Genomic DNA, 16,024 nt, shown 5'->3' with positions numbered 1-16,024 from the left:
CCAAATCACCTGACTTATGAATTATTCTTTTGTTTGCAATTTATAAAATGCACTATCCTTTTAACGGCTTTCTTTCTCGAGTGTGCGTGAGAGTGGTAAGTCAGTGACATAGCACTAGATTTTTGGGTTGTATGTGTGAATAAAAATAATGCTCTTTATTTAAACCCACGAAAAGCGTGCTGCTGGTTATTCAAATTGTCCATACACTCAAGGGTTAAGAAACACACACACATCTTCCTGGTCAAAAAACACACTGATTACAGACAGTAAAGGGAAAAGAACTGGGGTTTCAGTTCTCTCTCAATTCTGTCTGTAACAAAGTACATTCTTTTAGATTAGATTAGAGATACAGCACTGAAACAGGCCCTTCGGCCCACTGAGTCTGTGCCGACCATCAACCACCCATTTATACTAATCCTACACTAATCCCATATTCCTACCAAACATCCCCACCTGTCCCTATATTTCCCTACCACCTACCTATACTAGTGACAATTTATAATGGCCAATTTACCTACCAACCTGCAAGTCTTTGGCTTGTGGGAGGAAACCGGAGCACCCGGAGAAAACCCACGCAGACACAGGGAGAACTTGCAAACTCCACACAGGCAGTACCCAGAATCGAACCCGGGTCCCTGCAGCTGTGAGGCTGCAGTGCTAACCACTGCGCCACTGTGCCGCCCTGTAGTTAGTAGATACTGCACCCAGTGTGCTGGCAGTACAAAGGATAGATAGCGAATCTAGTGGCATGGGTGCTGATTAAACAAATTGCTTTTCGCTGGATGGTGCTGGCCTTCTTGAGTGAAGTTACTGATGAAGCAGCTGAATAGTTGGGCTGAGCTTGTTTCCCTGAGGAACCCGCATAGTAATATCAAGCGGCTATGATGATTGGCCTCTAAGAACCATGACCAGCGATATACATTAGAACTTATTTTCATAAGCAGGCTATAGAAATTTAAAGTCAAGCGCAACATTTCTTGAAACACTTGTTTTGCGTAAATCACCATTCAAATGCACCCCTCTTCTATTATTTGCTCCACCAAACTCACCTTGTTGGGATCCAAACCGTTCACTTGTCTAAGTTGCTCGAGCATCCATTGTGACCTTTTCACAAAAGACGACGACCCTTCAAATTGTTTGACCTTGGTAATGGAAACCAACGCTGGCTTCTTATTGGTCACTGCAAAGAAGAATAATACAAGTCATTCACATGTCCTGACAGAAATACACAAAGCTATCAGTTAACTTGTTCATACCAAGACTGTAACACCTTGAAAAATGGCAAATTAATTGACTGCAATAAGATACAGTAATTAAATGATTTACAGTGATAGGACAGCAAATGACTTCTTTATCACCCATCCTTGTATCACTGTCTCCAAACACAATGGATGCATGTCAAGTCTTTTAGTTATTCCTCTTTGCTGAGGTTAACAGCCAACCACTCCATCCTTCTCAACTGCTTCTCCTGTGTGGTCTACTTCCATGGCAGAACCCAAATAAAATTCCTCTCCTGCCTGTCTCAATGCAATCAACACATCCTTTAATGGCTTTTTGCACCACCCTCATACAATTGCATCAGATGTGCCCAAGGCTTCATCATTGACATCCTTCATTTTCTTGTAGGCATAGGGTCAATTTTCACATTTTGTTGACAACACCCAGCTTGACCTCTGTCAGCACACTAGACCCCTTGATCACTATGGTGCTGTCTGACTGCTTATCTGATAACATGCCCTTAATGAAAAGAATTTCTTTCAATTCAACATTAGCAAGAACCAAGTATTAATTACCATGCTCCAACTCCCTCCCCCCACCATACCCCAATCTTTTCCAGCTATCCTCGTGTTCTGAACCTCAATAAGTAACTTGGCCCTTACTTCTGGCAGTTTCTTCTGATTAAGCCCATCAGTGCTGTTCAAACCTCAAGACCATCGACACCCAATTCGGCAAATATCACCTTCCTCTGCCCTTCAAACATTTATTCATGCCTTAGGCACCTCTACTTAGTTCACTCTAGTGGTCTCCTTGCTGACCTTCCAGGTTCTACTTTCAGAAATAGTGACTCATCCAAAATTCCAACCCCCACCTCGTTTCCTGCACGACATCCTGTTTTCCTGATTGCATCATGCTCACCACCTTCACTGATTACATCTTATCCATTTCAAAAACTTTGCTATATTAATCCATTCTGTCCTCACCCCCATTTCTGAAATTTCATTCACATCTATGCCTGTATCTTGCAGCCAGTGGTCAAGTGATGCCGCTCACCACTGACCTTAAAGAAAGCTGTGCACAAAAATCTAGCAATCTCTGCGGCATGGATTTCACCTTTCCATTCCATGTCAGCTATAGGGGATTTCCAGCATCCAGCACCAGTGATGCCATCAGGCAGATTCAGCAACTGATCACACTAAAGAACTCTCTTAGACAGAAAACCAGGAAGATTATTAACCTGAAAAGCGGACACTGTTTCTCTCTCCACAGATGCTACCTGACCTGAATATTTCTACGATTTTCTGTTTTTATTTCAGATTTCCAGCATCCGCAGTATTTTGCTTTTAATCAGCTTAGAGATTGAAATAAAGATTGGGATATGCATGTGACTAAGATAGAAGCTGAATTAAAAAAATTAAATATCTATTATGGAATGAAAAAATTTGATCTTCCACAAATAAAAGTTGTTCAGGACCAGAGAGGTTGTTCAGTAGTAGTTGTTATGACTTAGTACACTGTCACAAACCCAGTTACACCTCATTCAACAAGGTACAACCTTTAAGGGTTTTTACTGCAAGGGTAAAAGTGTAAAAAGTGGAAGTTCATGTCAAATCAAGTAATTTCTAAGATACTCATTTGTGAGGACTGCAACAGCGCATCCTGTGGAGGAGCAAGGAATCAGATAGCAACTTCTGGATCTGTGCATTTAAATGCTCACGTGCAGATGCCAGAAGCTGCTGTCAGTTTCGCAGGGTAATGACAACAAATGCCAACAGTATTGCCATCATTACAAATGCATAATCTTTTTCATGTATAAGGCCCCTACCCTACTCTTCTGATGCCAGCCTCCTCCTCCTTTCCCATCCCCAAATCTTTCTAATATAATATAAAAACAAGAAATGCTGGAACCACTCAGCAGGTCTAGCAGCATCTGTAGAAAGAGAAGCAGAGTTAACGTTTCGGGTTAGCTGTCTTTAACATCCTCCTCAAATTTGGCTGCCCAGAGAAATGTGTTACCATCCTCCGCCTGCCGCATGACGACATGCAAGCTGTAATCCTTGCCAGCAGATCTGCCACTGAATCAATCCAAGTGCAAACTAGTCAAGCAAGGCTGTGACATCACACCAACGCTCTTTCCCATCTTCCTTGCCGCAACATTCCAACTCATCTCCATGAAGTTCCCTGTGGGAGTCGAACTACTCTAAAGGATGAGCAGGAAACTATTTAACCTATGTCGCCTCCAGTCCAGAACCAAAGCCACTCCAACCTCAGTCATTGAGCTGCAGTACATGACGACGCTTGCATATGCGCACAGAGGCTGAGCTTCAAACCCTCGTTGATGCATTCACGCAGGCGTGTGAAAGAATGGGCCTAAAGCTAAACATCCAAAAGACAAAGGTCCTCTACCAGCCTGCTCCCGCAGCGCAACACTACCCCCTGACTATCAAGATCCACAGCGAAACACTGGACAATGAGCATCACTTCTCATACCTTACAAGGGCAGACATTGACGATGAAACTCAGCATCGCCTCCAGTATGCCAGCGCAGTCTTTGGCCATCTGAGGAAAAGAGGGTTTAATGACAAAGACCTCAAACTTGGCACCAAACTCATGCTCTACAAGGCCGCAGTGTTACCTGTGCTCCTGTATGCGTCGGTAGCCTGGACCCTATACAACAGACATCTCAAGGTCTTGGAGAGCTATCACTAGTGGTGCCTCCACAAGATGCTACAAATTCAATAGCAGGAAAGGCACTCTGATATCAGTGTCCTCTCTTAGGCCAACATCCCCAATATCGAGACACTGGTCATGGCTAGTCAGTTACGATGGGTGGGCCACATTGTCCGCATGCCTGACACAAGACTCCTAAAACAAGCTTTCTACTCTGATAGTTACGGCAAGAAATTACCAGGACATCCTTAAGGCCTCCCTGAGTGTCCTAGGCCCAACCATCTTCAGCTGCTTCATCAATGACCTTCCTTCAATCATAAGGTCAGAAGTGCGGATGTTCACTGATGATTGCACAATGTTCAGCACCATTTGTGACTCCTCAGATACTGAAGCAGTCAGTGTAGAAATGCAGCAAGACCTAGGCAATATCCAGGCTTGGGCTGATAAGTGGCAAGGAACATTCGTGCCACACAAGTGCCGGGCAATGACCATCTCCAACAAGAGAGAATCTAACCATCTCCCCTTGACATTCAATGGCATTACCATCGCTGAATCCCCCACTATCAACATCCTAGGGGCTACCACTGACCAGAAACTGAACTGGAGTAGCCATGTAAATACCACGGCTACAAGAGGAGGTCAGAGGCTAGGAATCCTGTGGCAAGTAACTCACCTCTTGACTCCCCAGTGCCTGCCCACCATCAACAAGGCACAAGTCAGGAGTGTGATGGAATACTCTTCACCTGCCTGGATGGGTGCAGCTCCAACAACACTCAAGAAGCTCGACTCCATCCAGGACAAAGCAGCCTGCTTGATTAGCACCCCATCTACAATATTCACTCCCTCCACCACCCACATATATTGGCAGCAGTGTGTACCGTCTACAAGATGCTCTGCAGCAACCCACTGAGGCTCCTTAGACAGCACCTTCCAAACCCGCGACCTCTACCAGCTAGAAGGACAAGGGCAACAAAATGCATGGGAACACCACCACCTGCAAGTTCCCTTCCAAGTCGCACACCATCCTGACTTGGAACTATATCACCGTTCCTTCACTGTCGCTGGGTCAAAATCCTGGAACTCCCTTAGTAACAGCACTGTGGGTGTACCTACCTCACATGGACTGCAGCAGGTCAAGGCAGCAGCTCACCACCACCTTCTCAAGGGCAATTAGGGATGGGCAATAAATACTGGCCTAGCCAGCGACACCCACATCCCATGAATGAATTTTTTTTTTTTGAATGTCATCTCCACTGATTCCTGGGAATCTCTTGCCCAGGACCACCCAAAATGGAGAAGAAGCATCTGTGAAGGTGCCAGCCAGTTCGAACAATGTCGACATGCTCAGGCCAGGACCAAGTGCAAACAGTGGAAGGAACGCTCGGAATTTCAAGCACCCATCCACTCGCCTCACCAAACACCACTTGCTCCAACTGTGGCAGAGTGTGCGGATCCAGAGTTGGACTATTCAGTCACCTAAGGACCCACAACCTGCAGTGGAAGAAAGCCATGCTCCTTCCCGAGGGACTGCCTTTAAAGAGATGGTTCGGATATAGTCTAGGTACATTCCCACGAGAGGAGGACAAACAAAGTCAGAGCTCCCTGGATGATGAAAGAGACGAAGAGTAAATTGAAGCAGTAAAAAGGTGCGTATTACAGTTGTCAGTTTGATAATACAAGTGAAAACCAGGTGGAGTACAGAAAGTTCAAAGGGGAAGTGAAAGACGAAATGAGAGCAGTATTACAGGGCAGTAGAGGTAGATTCAACTGTGGCTTTCATAAAGGAATTGGATAATTACCTGAAGAGAAAAGAACTTGCAGGACTGCACAGAAAAGGCAGGGGAGTAGGACTATCTGAGTCACTCTTAGAGAGCCAGCATGGACATGAAGGACCAAATGGCCTACTTTTGCTATGTAATTTTTAAAAAATTAATTCATAGGACGTGGGCATCGCTGGCCAGGTCAGCACTTATAGCCCATCCCTAATTGCCCTTGAGAAGGTGCTGGTGAGCTGCCTTCTTGAACTGCTGCTGTCCTTGTGGGGTAGGTACACCCACAGTTCCGTTAGGGAGGGAGTTCCAGGATTTTGACTCAGCGACAGTAAAGGAACAGCGATATAGTTCCAAGTCCCCCAAATCATTCTATGAAAGGAACTGCATTTGTTTTTACAACGGCCTATACTATGTTCACTCATGTGGTCTGTGTTTGGTGCATCTCTTCACAGCACATGATAGCCCAACAAGCATTCTTAAAATCATACCACATTATAACACAGGACTGAATTAGAAATGGTTGTACTGAAGAGGAAACTACTGAGGAGTAGGAAGGCAATAGAATGAACTACAGAAAACAAGAAATAAAACAGGAATGCACACTGCTGAGTTCCAGTAAAATGAGGTAGCAAGTTCGATTTAAGATTTTGTATGCCTATTCCAGTCACTGTTGGTGGCAAATTGCTAAATATTATATTTTTATTAAGGAAAATTAGTGTTTCAGATATTTTCTGCAGAGACGTAATTAAATGATTCATGCTCCTATGTTGGATTCTCAAATTTCAGAAGACCTTGTGACATTTCAGCAGCATCCAGAGGCAGAATTATCCATTCAGTATCGCTGTTTTAATTCTGGTCTTTTTGCACAATGGTAATTATGCTTTGAAGTTGCTGTGTCATTGGGACTTGGTAAAATCCCCATTTTACTGTCTTGAGATGTCACTAGCACAACTTGCAATTATTATTGTATCTGTAGTGCTCCATTCAGGACAATGAATGGCAGATAGTCAGCACTGCCTGAGAGCTTTGGAAGTTGGATTTTTAAAAAATGAGTTTGTTAGTAAATTAGATTGAAAACGAAATAGTTATCGCCTGGCATTTTCACTTTATCTTATCTACATGTTTAAGATAGAGGCTATTAAATTTTGATTTAAAATACTACACAGACCATTGAAATGCTCTCATTTGGTTGACCTTAACACTCGCTGTCTAATTACCATTTTTTACAAAAATAATCGTACAAGGCCAGCTCTGAGAAAAGAATACGGTCAGGCACGAAGGAAGTGACATTCCAAAATTAGATAGAAGGCCTTCATTGGCCTAACAACGTTAGCACTTGAGGTTGTTTGTTTTGTAACTTTCCTTCAGGACATTGGTTTAATTGGCAGGCGTGCTGAGAGAAAAGTAAGCTTTAGTTTCCAGACTTGAGGGATGATTGGCAGCACAGTTCAGCCTGCATCCTCAGGATATGAAAGCTGACAGTTACAGATAAGGTAGTGCTGCCTCCAAGATTCAGTAACTTACAATCTGTTTAGTTTATGGATACAGTTTAATTAAAGATTTTACTCGACACCTGTAACGCTGCATGATTATACTAGGTATTACTTTATAAAATCTCGTACATCGTAGATTTTGTTTTACTCATTTAGTATGAGTTTATATTACTGTGAATTTTTTAAAAAGCATGATCTCAGAGGGGCTAAAGTGCATGTGCAGTGTTTCATTGAAGATTACAAAATATTTACAGCATAGAAATCGGCTATTCAGCTCAAAAGGTCCATGCCAGTATTTGTGTTCCACATCAGCCTCTTCCCAACCCTCTTCATCTAACCTCATCAATATAGTCCTCTTTTCCTTTCTCCCCCAGTGTTTATCGAGCTACCACTTAAATGCATCTATACTATTTGCCTCAACTACTCCCTGTGCTAGCGCATTCCACATTCTCATCACTCTCTGGGTAAAGAAGTTTTTCCTGAACTTCCTGTGGATTTATGTACAATCTTGAACCAAAAAATGGAAAATAAGCTGATAATTGCACTAAAAGCAATTCCGTCAACCCTTTCACGTATAATACACTCCCATTTGGAGGTGGTGGTGGGGAGGGGAAGCAAAATGAAATTCCCGAGGCTGCATGAAACAAACTCAGAATATCATTTAATTTCTTCTAATGGTCACTCAAACAGTGCTACAGAATCTTGACATTATAATACAGAAACAGGCCATTTAGCCCATCAAGTCAGCACAAGTTTTCTTCCTCTACAGATGGACCTAATTCAATGATGTGCTCCTACTTCTCTATACCCTATTAACAGTCATTTTTTCAAGTAATTGTCTAATTAATCTCTCTATTCCCAATGCAAGCCTTTCAAAGTTGATTGCAAAATTGCTATATTTTCTCTGATTTGCATGCTTTCAGCATCCAGTAACTTATCTACCTTGAGTTCGGTTACTTTCTTTATATGTTTTTAAAGAGTCAATTCCTTTCTAGTTAGCTAAATCAATTGTTCTATAACACCCTCCTGTGCACCTACATTCTCATTTCCATCAGTTGTAAAATAAAACAATGCAAAATATTTTATATCTCTATTACAATTAGATTACCTATTTCATCCCTGAGTGATTGCACTCTCTCTTCCTATTCTTTTAATTTTTATATGCTTATAAAAGCCCTCATTATTTTCCTTTATATTATCTGCTAGTCTTTTTACATATTCCCTTATAGCACTATTAAATTCCCTATGAACTCACTTCACTTTCCATATTCCTTATATTTATTGCCAACATTTGTTTGACCCAAGTTTACCTTATGCTCCTTAAGTTTGATTAGGTTTAATCTAATTATCCACATAACTTTAATCTTTGATGTATCCCTTTTTGCTGGAGATATATTTTGTACTCCATCCATCTCGTATTTGAGAATTTCAAACTGATCTGCCAACCTGTTTACTAACTTTTCTGCCCAGTTAATTTGATCCCTCTTTATCACATGAACACTGCCTTCTTCCAGTCCAGCTCCGTTATAGTTGACTCTTCAGTATCCTTTTCTATTTTTACACTGAACCCAACTATGTTGTGGTTGCTAATGCCGATATGCTCTCCTACCTTCAAACCAATTACTTGCCCCACTTAGTTTCCCAGAACTAAATCAAGCAATGTGTCTTTCCTTATTGGACCAGGAACATACGAGATCTAGCAATCAGTCCCGGATGCATTCTAAAAAGTGTACCCCTGCTTTGACCACATACATGGACTTTATTTTAGTCTGTGTTCAGATAACTGAAATCACCCATATTGCCCTGTTGTTCTTGTAACCCCCATGAACATTGTGTAGCTGTCTACCTCATCTGCACTGTTTGGTGGTCTGTAATGTTCACCAAGAATTGTACCATTTCCATATTTCTGATCACTTTCCATATGGAGTCTGGCTCAACACAACCCCTTCCACTTGTTCTAGTGCTGTGACAGAATCCTTCACAAATTGTGCCACCCCACCTTTTCCTTTACCCCTTACCATAGTTCCTGAAAATGTTGTAATCAGGAATATTACATTTCCAGTTTTGTCCAAATGTAAACTATATCGGTTTATAGATACCAATCATATCCCTCCATTGTTATCAATGCTTTGAATTCTCTGATTCTGTTTTGAATGCTTTGTGCATCCACATACGTACCTCAAAATCTGAAGTCCAATTCTTTTGAACATTTTTCTTTGCCTCAGTTTTCTGATTTAATGACCTGATATCTAAAATGGTGTTTGTCTCACAATGACTCATAGCCTGTCTCTATCTACCTCACTTCAAAGCATTTATTTCAGCTAAGCCTCTACTTCTATTCCAATTAATTCTGCTTTTCCCCTCTCGTCCCAAACCTAGAATTTCTTCACCCTCTGCCACCTTAGTTTAATCCACCCCAACTGCCCACTTTATCTTCTCCAGTGCTGTTTCAATTCAGCAGGAGGCTGCCCCATTTGGCATTCTCCTTCCTAGTTCCAGAATTCACCCCAATGCTCAAGATCGTGAACATTTCCCTCAAGCACCAGAGCTGCAGCCAAACACTGACATGTTCAGCTTCTCCTTAATTTGCTCAGCGTGTGACACAGGAGCCAATTTAGAGATTACCACACTTGAGGTCTTGTTTTACAACCTAGTGCTTAACGCCTTAATCTTCCTCTGCAAAACCTCAAAGATACTTCCATAAAATATCATAGCATCCAAAATACATGACTTTTGATCACTCTCTCTCTCTTTCCACAGGTTTTCCCACCCATTTCATGATGTTCTGAACCCAGGTACAGGGAAGCAACTGGTGACACCTGTAAAAAAGGACTTTAAACCTCCCACAAAATCTCCCACAATGACCACCCATTTATTCTTGCAATCTACCTACTTTTCACCTCCTGGGGTCATCCTTTGCTCTACAATGCTGGAATGTTCCTCAGGATAACCCTCTCACCAAGGGACTGCCACTGTCCATCTCATACTTGTCCAGCACCAAGTATCCCTTGGACATTCCCAGCACTCAGGGGTTCCTTGCATGCAAGTCCTGTTAATGGACATTCAATTCTCTCTTCCTACACTATTCTTGTGTTATGAATTGTTTACTAATGCCGATGGTTAATCACATTCTGGAGCGTATGACCCAGAAACCCTTGCCCCTTACTCTCCCATGCTATTCTAGCCTTCCACATCCTCCACTAACCAATCGCTGCTCAAACAACTCAGCTTTCTGACATTTAGTGCAAATGTGTTGCCCCAGATACACGAAGGATCCATGATGACCCTACATCGCACTCCACAGACCACAAGGCTGCCCTGCAATGCCATCATTTGGCGTTGGCCTTAAAAATTGTAGAAAATTAGCACTAGTAATACACTAGCAATAAACTCTCACAATGAGAATAAAACACCTCTTACTCACTTCACAGAAAGAGGAGAAAGAACTGCCCAAGGCCTCAAGGCTGGATTCAATGAGGCTGAACTCCCACATTCTTCCTGCCTAAATTTACACCATCTTAATTTACTGAAGAGTCCAAGTGTCACATGAAGAAAAAGTCATAGAACAGCTAAGCACTTGTCTTTTACAACTGATTTTCTATTACCATCCCAAAGCTGCTCACAGTTAAGGCACAAACACCTTTAAATAGCTCCTGGTATTAATCTAAAATGAAATAAAGTAAATTTAAACTCAAACTGCAATAAATATTTATAAAGAAAGAAACTCATTCCGGTTGAGACAAACTCTTATGCTTTCCGGACAATCTTACTCATGCCTTTCCCCTCTCAGCTTGATGTTGAGCTCTCCCAGTTTTCTTCATAGTTATTTTGTTTTTAAAGCATTCAATAAATCAATCTAGCACAACCTGCTTTTTACAAGTCCAAGCTGACCAGTCCTGATTAGTTCCTACTTTTTACAAGTGATTGGTAATTGAAGCTACAAGAATCTAGGCTGAAAGCAGCCGAACTAAAGCTAACTGGCTGTAGTTTCCTTGCTAGTACCCTAAAAATGACCAGTTCTCAAAATGGAGTTTCTAGCATTCCTGCTGAACTCTGGGACAGCAGAAAGTTAGTGGTAAGAACGATGAATATTTCAAGATAGTTCTGTGCACCAAGAGAAAGAAGATCTCACATTTAGCAACTGGTTCTACTTAGTGCCTGAAACTAAAAAAAACCCAGACCTGGCAAGGATGATTCTGATGGAGAGGAGATGGTCATCCTTCATCTTGTCCTATCCCCTCTGTTGTGATTTACTGGCAAAGTGAAGAGTCTTCATCAATAGCCTGGGGGACTGAATCAGGTCTGGGTTATCTGCCTACAGCTGTTTACAACATGGCAAAAAAAACAATTTTGCAATTGAAATAATTGGCTATGACCCTTTTGTCAAGCAATTAAGAATGTCTTGACATTATAAGTAGGGTTACTGTCAGGGAAAGGAAACCCCCACAGCAAAATACCTCACAGACTGGTCAAAATAGTATTGAAAAGATTTACTTTGTTAATCAAATGTATAAAAGGAGATTTCTGAACTGTAAAACTTTAAAGGAGGAGGTAAAGATCAACATAGAAGAGCAAGGGAGAAATAGAGAGAGAGAAAAGGGTGGGAGAGAGGCATGCAGAGACTGATGAATTACAAAAGTTCACAGAAGTTGAAAAACTCCTTTAGGCAGATATCTCTTGTTTGCAAGAATTAGGTTTCTGAGAATAGGAGCAAGTTTAAATATATTAATTACATTATCCCAAATGTGTTAAATAAAGAAACATTAGGCGCAAGTGTTCATTTCATGGTTGGACTTGCTCTTTGATGACTTGGGCACGAGGAGTTTAATTCAGGAAGGGAAGGAGCAGGAAGGGAAGCTGGATGGTCAGCAGTTTAGTAGTAGAGTCAAGAGAGCAGATGAAAGGTCTCATGGACAAAATGAGCTCAGAGAGGGCATGAGGAGAGATGAGAGAAACCAAAGTATGATGCAAGTTCAGGGTTAGAACAGAGAGGAGTCGGAGGTTGACAGTCAGAAGGAATGGGGCGGAGGTGGGGTAAGTAATGTGACGGAAGCAACTGAACAGGAGGTCTCATTCTTAGTGACAAAGAAGTTGATAAGGTCCCTACATTTAATAAAAACAGAAAATACTGGAAATACTCAGCAGATCTGGCAACATCTATGCAACGAGAAACAGAGTTAATGTTTCAGGTCGACGACTTTTCATCAGAACTCAACTGCATGACCCTCATCAATCCTCTCTGTTACTTCATCAAAGAACTCAATCACATTAGACAAACACGATTTCCCTTTAGCAAATCCATTCTGAATTTCATTCATGACTTCATACTTTTCCAATGCCAATGAATTTTACCCCTGGTTATTGTCTCAAAGTTTCTCCACCACCGATGGTAAGCGGACTGGTCTGCGGTTGCTGGGTTTATCCTCTCCTCTTTTCTAAATAGGGGTGTAACATTTGCAATCCTCCAGTTCTCTAGCACCAGCCTCACATCCAAAGAAGATGGTTCCCAGAGCCTCTGCAATTTCCACTCTTATTTCCCTCAGTAATCTGGGATGTGTCCCATCCGGACTGGACAGCTTTTCTGCACTGAGGACCATCAACCTTTTAAGTACCTCCCCCTTTTAAGTTTATGCTATCCAAAATCACTACTGCTTCCTCCTTTACTGTTCCATTGGCAGCATCTTCTCTAGCGAAGACAAACACAAAGTACTCATTTAGTACACAAGACATGCCCTCTGCCTCTACACGATGATCTCTTTATTGGTCCAAGTCAGCCCCACTCTTCCTTTGATTACCCTATGATTTATGTTTACGAAAGACCTTTGGATTCACTTTTATGTTAGCCACTAATCTAATCTCATCCTCTTTCCTTTCCCCTCTTATTGCCTTTTTTAAATGATCTCTGTACTCTCAATATTCAGGTTGGCTCTTTGCTGTATTACGCACCTTTAAATTGTCATAATCCTCCTTTCTCAAACTCATTTTAACTGCCCTATCTTTATTCATTCAGGGAGCTCTTGTTTTACATAGGTTTACTTTCCCCCTCTGAAAAATGTGTCTAACTTGTACCAAAATCCTCTCCTCTTTGAAAGCCATCCATTGTTCAATTACTGTTTTATCTACCAATGTTTGATTACAACCCAATGCAGTTTCCAACTATCTGACATATTCATAATCTAATCTTCAATGCCCACTTGAGTTTGCACTTGAGCCACAAGTCAAGATATACAAGTCAACTGCATTGCTTTCATCCACTAACTTAGTTATATATTCAGGAATTCCAATAGATTTCTTAAGCACATGCTGCTTTTCAATTGCCCCTTTTGTATGTTTTATTTTTACTGTCAGCAGACATTTCTACACTATAATTAACTCAAATAACTGTTTACCCATGACAGACTTCAAGTTAATCCTGGAATCAGTTCTAATACTTGTTGCTCATGTTGCCAAATATTAATGACGGTTCCTTCTACAAACACACTATGCAGACTGAGTGCAAGGATCCATAAGTGTGACTGTGTCCTCATGTCTGTTCCAATCTCGATCAATCACACACACAGAAAAAGATCTGCAATAGTACAAAAGCCTGACCAACATGGAAATTCCTAGTGCACAGCGCCAATACATGAAAGCCTTTTTTGGCTAAGTGGCTGACATGATCTATTACTGTAAATCCACATTACTGCCCATTTGTTTAGGCCATCAATTTAGTGCTGGATATTGAGAGAAATCTCATTACGGTCAGTAAATTTCAAGCTCGATTTGTTGAACAGGTTTTTTTGGTTTTAAAATAATATCTTTAAACTGCAAGAATTAATGATGCTGAGAAAAAAAAACAGAAAAGCTTCTTCGATGCTGTAAATCTTACAACAGAAGCAGTGGAAATTTAATATAAAGATCTATTTGCTGTTGGCATTTAATCTGACTTCTTCATTTGTTACAATGCAGTAGGCAGGGTAACTGCACTGCAGTGCAAACCAGGTGACAATGGAACACAGAATTTAGGAGCGAGTAAAACCTGATCGATCACTTTATAATATCCTTGATCAAATGGAGAGCATTTTCCACTTATGTGCTTCCTGAAATATCAGCAGCTCAATTATGAAAATACGGCCCACGGAATTTTGAAATCTGTTATCTTTGTGGAGTTTTCTTCACTCATTAAATGAAATTATCTTCCACCTACCATGGTGAGAATAGCCTAACAGAATTCTCTTGGGATTCATTTTCCTTTTAATATCCATCTTAATAATCCTGATGGCCCTGAAAATCCAGCCCTCCTGCTGTACTTTCCTCAGTTTATCAGAAGGGACAAAAACTAGTACTGACCTTCCAAAGGAGATTCTGAATGGTTTACTGGGGCACAGTCTCTTGCTTACTACAAACATGGCCTTTGCTGCTCCAGCAGGGACTTCCCATCAAGTAGACCAGCTTGTAGGATACCTTTTGTGAAAAAGTATGTGAAGAGTTATGTGAAAGCTTACTTTGCGAGGGTCAATGATATAGGGAAATGGCTGAGCGCCAGTGAGCAGATTTCCCTTATCCAATACAGGATTGGCATACTTCCTTGTCTCTACATTTGCAAGACTGCCTCATTGATTTTGTTTGGTATCAGCTTGCGATGTGATTAACCACTAACTAGATCCTCTGCTTCCAACACCATCTTCCTGGGCAAACCGTCGATGACCTTTGCTTCTGTCCTGTCGCTCCTGAACTGTCTGGCTTTATTAAAAGTATATTTGATCGGCCTGGCTGTGCTGAATAGGTTACAAGTGGTCAGGGCTCCTTGGTGGTGTGGTAGAGGGGTTTTAAACCTGCTCATTTGCCAAATTAGGCTAGGATACATAAAAACGAGTTTTGTTAGAGCAGTTGAACAACTCAAAAGTACCTAGACTAGAGGCAAGAACTGGAAGGTGGTGTTATTTCAATGAGTTGTTTGCTTGTAGACACAGATATATCTATTGTCTATCATAAGAACACAAGAAGTAGGAGAAGCAGACCATATGGCCAGTAGCAGAGTGATACTGTTACTGGATTAGTTATTCAGAGATCCAAACTAATGATCGAGGCACACGAGTTTAAATCTCACCACGACAGGAGAATTTAAATTCAGTTAATTAAATAAAGCTAATATTAATGACCAAGAAACAACTGGATTGTCATCCTTTCCCAGTTTGACTTATATGTGACCCTAGACTCACAATGTGGTTGACTCTTAACTGCCCTTGGAAATGGCCAACCAAGCCACTCAGTTGTACCTAACCACCATGAAAAAGCTTAATACAACTGGACAGATCACTCAGCTACAACAGAGACATTGGAGTCGGACATCCTGCCTAATGGGTCCTCCACACTACCATCTGGGGACATATGCCAAACTTTGGAGAGCTGTCTCACAGACTAATCAAGCAATGGCCATACCTTACAGCCAATGCCCCAGACTCCTCCATCACCATCTCTGAGAATGTTCTGTCTCACCGGCAGGACAGACCTACGAGAGGAGGCAGCACAGTGGTATACAGTCAGGAGGGAGTGGCCCTGGGAGACCTCAATATTGATACAGGACCCCATGAAGTCTCATGACATCAGGGCAAATATAGACAAGGAAACCTGATTACCACAAAGTGTCTCACTCATCTGTTGAATCAGTACTCCATGTTGAACATCACCTGGAAGCACAGAGGGTAAGATTCACAGAATGTACTCAGGTGGAGAACTACAATATCCATCACCAAGAGTGGTGCAGTAGTACCACTACTGGCCAAACTGGTCAAGTCCTGAAGGACTTTTCTGCCAGACTGGGCCTGCAGCATATGAGAGAACAGACATAAGGGAAAGACCTATCTGACCTCGTTTTCACTGATCTACCTG

General features: G+C 41.6%; 1 protein-coding gene across 9 annotated transcripts in view; it reads right to left on the bottom strand.

Moving 5' to 3' along the window:
* The window catches only part of stxbp6 (syntaxin binding protein 6 (amisyn)), a 324,378-nt gene that overhangs the window by 112,657 nt on the left and 195,697 nt on the right, over positions 1 to 16,024 (bottom strand). For 7 of the 9 annotated variants that reach the window (XM_068038355.1, XM_068038354.1, XM_068038356.1 and 4 more), the window contains one exon: positions 1,050 to 1,180. The exons of 1 other annotated variant lie outside the window; for it this stretch is intronic. In XM_068038355.1, the coding sequence (XP_067894456.1) occupies positions 1,050 to 1,180 (131 nt within the window). Of the gene's footprint in view, positions 1 to 1,049; positions 1,181 to 11,334; positions 11,394 to 16,024 lie in introns of those variants that run through there. One more of the 9 variants, XM_068038357.1, reaches the window with a different exon arrangement.

Source organism: Heterodontus francisci, chromosome 9 (genome assembly GCF_036365525.1).
Source record: "Heterodontus francisci isolate sHetFra1 chromosome 9, sHetFra1.hap1, whole genome shotgun sequence".
In the NCBI taxonomy this organism is placed as follows: domain Eukaryota; kingdom Metazoa; phylum Chordata; class Chondrichthyes; order Heterodontiformes; family Heterodontidae; genus Heterodontus; species Heterodontus francisci.
This window is presented reverse-complemented; position numbering and strand designations above follow the sequence as displayed.